This window comes from Colletotrichum siamense (genome assembly GCF_013390195.1).
Source record: "Colletotrichum siamense strain Cg363 chromosome Unknown KSG_Cg363_contig01, whole genome shotgun sequence".
Classification (NCBI taxonomy): domain Eukaryota; kingdom Fungi; phylum Ascomycota; class Sordariomycetes; order Glomerellales; family Glomerellaceae; genus Colletotrichum; species Colletotrichum siamense.
Genome location: NW_023501014.1, coordinates 5,170,437 through 5,179,263, shown reverse-complemented (window position 1 = coordinate 5,179,263; position 8,827 = coordinate 5,170,437). Strand labels below are relative to the sequence as shown.

Here is an 8,827-nt window from a genome sequence, read left to right as displayed (position 1 = left end):
AACACCTTCACTCTTCCATCACCATCTCAACTTTCTTTTCCCTCACCACCCACTCACCACGCCGTCTCTCATCCAGACTCCCACGTTCTCTAGAACAGAATCTGTGAGTATCACCAACTTTGCCGCGTTCTTTTTCGCTTCGCGCCTTTTTTTCTCTCCTTCTCCCTATCGCTCTCCCCCGATCTCAGCCTCTCACTTCACAAACTCACTTCCTTCGATCCATTAACAATCAACTAACAAAAAACAGACAGTCATTCATTACAAATACAGATCGTTAGCAGCATCTTCAAGATGATGGACAGTAAGTTCTTTTTAAAAAAAAAAAAATCTCACAATCTGTTTTTTCGCATTCTGACCACCTGACCAGACGGCAAGCATCGTCACAGCGGCTACTACGCTGAGGACGAGCTGTTGGAGATCAACGATGGCTCCATCACTCGCTCCACCAATTGGAAGGATGACTGGGCTGCTTACCGCAAGTCGAGTTTCTGCTTCCTGGCCTATGTCTTCCTGATGGGTCTCTGCGTTCTCTCGGCCGTTATTGGCATTTCCTACGTCGGTAAGTTCTACTCAGCTCGTCTCAAGTTCTGCTCAGCTTTTCTGACACTTGAGCCAGCCATCCGCAACGAGATCCAGAGCAAGAACGCTGCCGACCAGGCTCAGGCTGCTGCCATCGTCCCCCGCTTCCCTGTCATGAACTTCCACGCTGGATCCTACAACGGCACCCACTACTCGCTCAACCACACCCTCACCGCTGTCTCTACCGGTATCTCAACTGATGTCTTGACCTCAACTGCTGTTCACTGCCCTGAGGAGACCGAGACCACCACTCAGCCCGCCAACATGACTTCCGTGGAGTCCACGACTACCATCAAGAAGACCCGCACCCAGACTCGCACTCACGAGCAGTCTCAGGGTACCACCGTGTCTTCTGCCTTGGGCGTCACCGGCACCCAGTCTGCTACCCAGTAAGCTCAACCCTACACTCTCATCATTCGCAGTCTTCTGACGTTTTTCCTAGGACCGTCGATGTCATCACTGAGTTCATCACCACCTCTGTGACCAAGACCGCGATCCAGACTGCCTCTGCTTCCTCCATGAGCGTCTCTGAGTCCACCTCTCAGTCCACCTCTGAGAAGTCCAGCATGTCCAGCTCTCAGGTCCAGAAGCCTTCCGTCGAGGTCTCTTCCGTCCTGGTTACCAAGACGCAGACTGCCGTTGTGACTTCCGTGAAGAAGGTTACTTCCACGATTGAGGAAGCTGTGGTCACCACGACTTACACCCCGACTTCTATTCTCGTCTCGACCGTCTACGTCACCTCAGAGCCCCTCGCCACCTCGACTCAGGAGGCCCAGTGCTCCATGGACGACCACACCGTCTACGTCACCGTCACCAAGACCGCTGAGCCCAGCTCCTCAGCCTCTTCCACTACTTCTTCCCTGACCAAGACGAAGACCGAGACCGTCTCCCCCTCTCCTTCATCTGTCTCCGCCTCCAAGGCCACCGACACCGTTCTGATCACCTACACCGTCACCATCGACAGCTTCAAGCCTACCAGCACGAGCTCGTCTTCCGGCGCTGTCAGCGAGACCACTACGTCCGTCACCTCCGAGGCCAAGAAGACCTCCACAGTGGTCGTGAGACACACCAAGACAATCTTCGAGACCGTTGTCGACGGCACCACTGTCGCTTACAGCACCACCGTCTCCTCTGCCCTTCCCCACGCCGCCTCCTCTTCCGAGATCAGCCAGGGCACCGGTGATGCGACCACGACAGTCACTGACATTGTCACCGAGACTCACCGCGCATCTGCTTCCTCTGATGCCACCACCACCGTGACCTCCTCTCTCATTGTCTCCCCCTTCAGCTCCACCTCCACCGTCAAGAAGACCAAGTCCATTGAGACCACGATCGTGCTCACCGATCGCGCCACTCAGACTGTCACTGTCGGCGGCATGGAGACTGTCACCGTCTACCCCACGCTGTCCCCCGTCCTCAACACCACCTCCTCTTCCGTCGAGGTCGTCACCGAGGTCGACATCAGCACCCTCACCGTCACCGTCTCAGGCGAGGTCCAGACCTCCACGGTCGGCGTCCCCAAGAACGCTACCGCCACCCTCACCCTGAGCAAGACGGACGTGGTCAAGACCGCCCTCTCCACCATTACGGGCGTGTCCAACACCACCACCCTGACCACCCCCACCCCGGAGGTCACCATCAACACCACGGTCTACATCACCGGCTCCCCTGTGAAGTACACCAAGACCGAGGGTGTTGAGCTGCCCCCCTACCCCACGGGCGCCAACGGCACCATTGTCACTCCTCCCGCTGGCCCTGTCAAGCCCAGCCAGCCTGCCACCACCACCGCTCCCGTCTTCTCCTCTGCTGAGAAGCGCGCCGAGCCTGGTGTGGTCTTTGGTGCCGCCCTCGACCGCATGAACTGCCAGACTTGCCTGGTCCTGTTCGTCCTGGCCCTGCTGGTCCTCTTCTAATCTTTCACTTCTCCTGCTTTTTCTTTTTCTTGTCATCACTCTCTCATTCTCGTAACGCACTGCACACCTGACCGGAACCCTTCACGGGATCCAGTCACACGCTGCCTTGCCTGCCCGCAATGCCGATGACAAAAGAACACAAAGAGCACTTTTACTTTCACACTGTTGCACTGAACAACAGCACGAACGTTACGGAAAGGAATGATTAACGCAATGATGATGAATTGATACCCCCAACAAAAGGATTTGGGAACCCCGGTTTACGAGAACAGAAAGGGAAAAATATCGGGCTTTGTATGATGCGCGAAGGACTTGGTCAAAGGGGATTCATTTCGGAAACCACGACAGGAAACTTCTTGGTCTTTTGGCCGCTTAGGGTAGTTTGGTTGAGGTAATCCGGTGGATTTGATTTGGCTTCAGGACCATTGCTCAATACAAGACGATTAGCTACTTACCTCCTCTCTTGTGATGTCTTCGAATGTGTGTGTCTCTCATCTCAAGGCGCGCCTCAAAATGATCAAATCGCTTGCATTCATTCATCCTCACCGTCTAAAATTCTATCATAATTCTATCATTCCATCAAATCTTTTCTAGTTATGCGCAACCTTCAGAATCCGTTGCTCCATCTCCTCGAACGCGCCCACGATCGGCTGGTACTTCTGGAATACCCCGTCCTTGAACCCGTCGTCGACCTTCTGGATCGCACCCTCCTCCTTCCACCGCTTGCCGATGAGCTCGTCGAAGCTCTCCCCCTCGCTCCTCTCCAGCGCCCACACCGCCTTGTACGCCCCGCCGAGCGCGCACGCGTTGCCGCCGACGTCGAGCTTGTACACCCCGTCGCACCCACCGAGCACGTCGCCCATCACCCTCGCAATCGCCGGGTTGAGCGAGCCGCCGCCGACCAGGTAGATCCGGCGCGGCTGTGCGGGGAGGCCGTCCTTGGGGCTGTGCACAAGGTTCTGGCTGCGCAGCCGCATCGACAGCGCCTGGCTCTCGACGATGATGCGCGGGTCCGTCTCCTTGCTCCACTGCGCGGCGGCCTCCTCGAGCGAGCTGCCGTCCTGGTTGGCCGTGTACCGCCACGTGCCAGCCTTGATGTTGGGCACGATCTCGGGGAGGTCAAAGTAGAGCCCCAGCTTCGCCTTGTCGTCGGCCGAGCGGACGTCGAGCGGCGGGGTATCGAGGACGGCCTTGTTGAAGCTGGCCCAGGGGTCGCCGCCGTCGGGCTTGGGCAACGCGTCGCGCACGCTCTCGCGCGCGAGGCCGCCGTTCTTGTAGCACAGCATGAACATGTACTGGCCCGGCGTGCAGGGGTGGTTGAAGAAGTGGTACGCGGCGTCGGGCTTGTACACGGGGGTGACCATGAGGAAGGTGGACGAGGTGCCGAGGGAGACGATGGCGTCCATCGGGCGCAGGGGCAGGGCGAGGATGGTGGCCGGGTTGTCGCCGGTGAAGGGGGCGACCTGGCAGTCCTTGCTGAAGCCGTAGCGCTGGACAAAGTAAGCCGCGATGGAGCCCATGGAGCCGCCGCCGTCGTGGCGCGGCTCGCCGAGCTTGGAGCGCAGGTCCGCGACGCCGGACTTGCCGCCGGCGGTGAGCTCGAGGAGGGGCTCGCTCCAGCTGCCGGCGGAGATGTCCCAGAGGTTCATGCCGCAGACGTCGGAGATGTCGATGGGCGCGACGGTGCCGAGGAGGACGGAGGCGAGGAACGACGAGACGAGGGAGACGCGGGAGGTGGCGGCGTACATCTCGGGGAGCTTCTGGCGAAGGCGCATGATTTGGGTGCCGGTGAAGCGCTGCGTTTGGTCAGTGTCTACCACGTAAATGCGGTGAGAAGGGGGACTTACGTGGTGGGCAGCGCTGCCTGTGACTTCGGCGAGTCTCTGAGCCGTCTCAAACTGGGCGTCGAACTTGTCACACTGCGACTGCGTGCTGTGGTCTTGCCAGTTGGGGGCGTACGGGTGCGAGAAGGCTGCCTTGAGCTGCTCAACAAGAGGCTTGTCGGCCTTGAGCCCGCCGAGGAGCTTCTCGGCATCGTGGCTCCAGTAGGTGCTGCCGTGCTGCTGGCACGAACCGCTGATGCCCTTGATGCGGTCCATGGGAGTCTTCTTGCTGAGGCGATCGAGGACAAGGTCGATTGCCTCGAGGAACATGGCGACGGGGGCGTAGACCTCGCCCTCGGCCTCGTTCGTTAGAACACCCTTCTTCAGGCCATACTGCTTGCCGAAGTCAGCATCGAAGTCGACCTTGGCCTCGGAGACGACTGTGAGGTCAGACTGGACGACGATGGCTGTTCGGTCGTCAGCATCGTGAGTCGGATGATGATGGTGGATTGAGATGGCAATTGATGCATGAACTGACCCTTGAGCTGTTGGGTTGATAGATCGAACCCGAGATACAGGGGACCGGCACTCATGACGACGGCAGACGAGAAGATCGTACACTCTTTTGGGTATTAAAATCTGTCTAATATGATGCAATTCGAATCACATTAAAGCTCTGAGAGACAGGAAGGGGAAAAAACACGATGCGACCCGGATATTTGGGAAAGTTGACCGCTGCCCACCACCTTACATCACTTTACGTGGGGAGTGGACATGGAGGGGCAGCTCGGGACAGGTTGCACGGTATCAGCCTTGTGGCAATTCAGGCTAAAACCGGATTGGCCAATCGTAGATTTTGTACCTCCTTGCGACGCATATGCGCACCAATGACATCTCGATGGCTTGGCAAAAAGCCAAGACAGCCTTGTCCCCCGGCTCGGGGGTCGGGGGCAGCTTAGCCCGCGTGCTATGCGCACCTTAGATTTCAGATCGCAGTCCCCGCATGCCGGCCCAGGGATTGATAGGTCGGGATGAAGCGAGTAACTAGGTTGCGGGAATGGGCAGAGTGTGTGCCGGCGGCACAGCGCGAGACACGGCTGTATGCAAGGTGACAGGCTAAGACAATTGATTCTGTTATTGGCAAGGAGAGACACAAGCTCTCCGGATGACTGGCCTAAATGCTGGCCTTTTGCTAACCCCCCTGAACGCCGCCCAGATGCATCGCATACTTGAGAGGACCCTCCAAGTATGCTCTTCTAAAACTTCCCCTATATGCCACAAAAACAGGTAAAAAACAAGACGGTGGCTATTCCACGCTTCCGGATAGTGTAAGGGAACCAAGGGTATCTCATCGTGAATGGCAAGCTCATCCTCCCGAATGTACAACTAGGGACGTCGGCCGCTTAGTGGTGCTTGTGGTGACCGTTGCCGTTGGCGTCGGTGGTCTCCTCCTCGGGCTTATCCATGTTGGCCTCGCCGGGGATGAACTCGTCAAACTTGGGCGCGATCTCAGCCTCCTTCGGGACGTAGCGGACCTTGATCCTCCGAACTCCACGCACGCTAGAGCCGACTTGGGTGCGGACGGTCTCCTCGACGGCGCGGACGTGCTCGACCGTCCAGGCTCCCGGGACAGCCATTTCAATGTCGACGAGGTAGTTCTGGCCAGACTTGACACCAGAGATGTCCCTGACTTCGACCTCGTGGCCCTCGGTGACATCAGATAGGCTCCTAAGTGTGTGCTTCTCGACCGATTCCTTGACCTCGTCATCGATGCTACGGTCGGCCAGTTCGTACAGAGCGGACAGGGTGTTCTCCGCGCCAGCCTTGATGACCAGGAGAGAAATCATGAGGCCACCGACAGGGTCCAACCAGGCAGCATCTCTGAAAAAGTTTGCGCCGAGAATAGCAAGCAGTGTAACAATTCCAGTCCAGCTGTCGACACGGTGGTGAACGGCGTTGGAGGCGAGGACAGATGACTTTCGTTCGACGGCGACTTTCATTGCTGCAAAATCTTTGTTAGACACGTTGCTTATGTTTGCTCACTCTACAGGGGTTTGGGTGACACCTACTTGCTTGGTACAGCCACTCCTTGATCGCCACGGTGCCGAGAGCCAACCAGGCCGCGTGCAGGCTGGGGCCAGAGTGGTCGTGGTGATGGCTGTGGCCGTGGGAGTGAGCGTGGGCGATGGCCTCAGCGGCCGCCGCGGGATCCAGGAAGAGGTGGGCGTGGAGAGTCAGCAAGCTGCTCCAGCACATGAACAGGCCGCCGCCCAGAAGCATGCTGGAGACTCCCAAAGAACCCAAGCTCTCAATCTTGCCGAAACCAGTGGGGAAGCCAGCGGTAGGGGGCTTCAGACTCCAGGAGACGGTGGCCAGCGTCAGGATGTCAGAGGCCAGATCAGTCAGACTGTGCCAGGCGTCAGCGACCATTGCCTGGGAGCCGAAGGCGTAGCCGCCGGCGCCCTTTGCAATGGCCATGCCGAGGTTGGAGTAGAGGCCGATGCGGGTGATGCGGACGCCGGCATCGTTCTTGTTGCTTGAGGTCAGGTAGACGTTGTCGTGACCGTGATGGTGGTGGTGGTGACCATGGCCGTGGGAGTGGCCGCCAGAGCTGTGTCGTGTCTGAGTCTGCATGACGGTGGTGGGAGGTGCGGTGGTGGTTGTGGTGGTTGTAGTTGTAGAAGACATGATTGCGGTCTGTGTGAGGATGGGGAAAGAAGTACTGGTAGTGGCCGGTAGCCTTGAGCGCAAGCGGAGGCGGGCGGCGTTGGGGGTTAAGTAGGGATCGCAGGGAGAGGCGGCCGGGCTGGATGTTTGATAGACGCGCACGCGGCGCAGGTTTGGGAGATGTGGCCTAAAGGGGGTACCGGTAACAAAATCGAGGCAAGATGAACGGAGGAGGGCGTGTACGGCGGAGGCAGACGGCCCTGCGGCGCGTCCAGGCCCAGATCGCATTCCCATCCCAATGCCCATCCCCATGCTTCTTTTGCGCGTCCCTGTGCCGGTGCCAGTGGAAGCTCCAGACCGGGACGTCACACTCACACTCAGCCCGGATAGGCGGCGGAGCAGACCCGTCGGCGGGCGCTTGGACGGGGGAGACATGTAGGTACGGTACGGCAAGGTACGGTAAGGGTACGCGAGGCACAAGTGACAAGGCACGAGGCTAGAGGCCGGGAGTACCAGGAATAGGATGGGGGGAGGGGACGAATGATGGGATGGCTAATTGCAAGCAGCGGCGGCAGCAGGCAAGGGACGCGTACATGACAAGCAGCCCAGTACGGATCGAATAGATGGGGAGCGCGGCGACGGGAGTGGTGGGAGTGATTTGGATGGTGGTGTACGGAGCCAGAGGTACTGGGTAAGGTAGGTAACGTAAGGTAAGGCAAGGTACGGAGGGGAGGGGGGAAGGGAAGCCGAAGGCGAGGGAGAAGGTTGCGGGAAGGGCCTTGGGCCTCGGTGGTGGACTTGTGGCTAGGCTGTGTAGCGGAAGAGAGCGAGAGGATGTGGGAGGAAAGTGACACGGCAGGGTTTGAAGTTGAGAGTTGTCGTTGATGTTGCTGCCGTTGACAGACAGTCATGCATGAGGTACGGTGCAGTCAGGGCAGGTCAAGGTCGGATCAGTTCAGTTCAGTCCGGCCACGGCGGGTGTTCGATCTGATGTCCCCGACTCTCTCGGGCTGCAGTCGCTTGGCCTCGCCGCGGTCGCAGTGCGCAGAAGTGGATGCAGTGCGGGTTGCAGGGCGACAACACAGGGCAATGGGCAGAAAGAGGCAGGGCAGGGCCGGCTCGGCGGGACAGGATGGGACGGGATGGGACCTATGGGATGGGTTGCTGATGCTAACCTAAGCTAAAGATGGCATCCGTTCCTGACGAGGATGGGGTCTGTAACCGTACTCTGTAAGGTAGTGTATAAGTACATCGCAGCGGTATCCGTAGGTAGACCACAGGACGGGAAAGGCGATGATAGAGTGGATGCAGCATGGCATGGCCCTGGCCAGTTGAATTGGATTGATTGATTTGCTACTATGCCTGTCCCTAATTACAGTTGTACACGTTACCGCCGCATACAAAGTAAAGTAAAGTACTGGGCAACGCAACGACTCAAGCTCACCAATGGAAGTGTGTGCAAATTTCTTCCAAACCAAAACTTGCGTTTTGGCCCCGGCACCGGGGTTTGGGATGGGGGGGAGAAGCTTGAATTTTCTTTTACAACTGGCCCTGCACCTCCTGCAGTGGCCCTGGGCAACTGGCGACGACATGCGTCAGCAGCGCCCACTATTGACAACGGAGCCCGGCGGGATGCTGCAATTAGCCATTGGGATCTCCAGCTGCGCGAACCAACTCTGGTTAAAGCAGATGAAGCGTACGCAACTCAAACAGACGGACGGAACCAACCCTCCAGGAGCCTCAAGCCATCACCTCCGGCCTGCCGAAAGAGGATGCCGGACGACTGTAGAGGCACACGAGGTGACAACCGGACGCATACTATCGGACAGGCAGGTGACAGACAGC

At 58.3% G+C, this 8,827-nt stretch overlaps 3 protein-coding genes across 3 annotated transcripts; 1 reads left to right on the top strand and 2 right to left on the bottom strand.

Annotated features, from left to right (window-relative positions):
* Positions 1-291: 291 nt before the first annotated feature.
* Positions 292-2,492, top strand: CGCS363_v001295 (uncharacterized protein; the record flags this gene model as incomplete). Its single annotated transcript, XM_036633144.1, has 4 exons — positions 292-301; positions 368-559; positions 617-968; positions 1,022-2,492. 4 exons carry the CDS (start codon positions 292-294, stop codon positions 2,490-2,492), a joined length of 2,025 nt encoding a protein of 674 aa, XP_036501875.1.
* A 590-nt stretch (positions 2,493-3,082) lies between these two features.
* Positions 3,083-4,908, bottom strand: xkiA (putative D-xylulose kinase A; the record flags this gene model as incomplete). The annotated part of the gene is made up of 3 exons (XM_036633143.1): positions 3,083-4,288; positions 4,340-4,782; positions 4,854-4,908. The coding sequence occupies 3 exons, from the start codon at positions 4,906-4,908 to the stop codon at positions 3,083-3,085; spliced, it is 1,704 nt and encodes a 567-aa protein (XP_036501874.1).
* Positions 4,909-5,718: 810 nt separating this feature from the next.
* MMT2 (Mitochondrial metal transporter 2) lies at positions 5,719-7,003 on the bottom strand (the record flags this gene model as incomplete). The annotated part of the gene is made up of 2 exons (XM_036633142.1): positions 5,719-6,317; positions 6,385-7,003. 2 exons carry the CDS (start codon positions 7,001-7,003, stop codon positions 5,719-5,721), a joined length of 1,218 nt encoding a protein of 405 aa, XP_036501873.1.
* Positions 7,004-8,827: the final 1,824 nt, after the last annotated feature.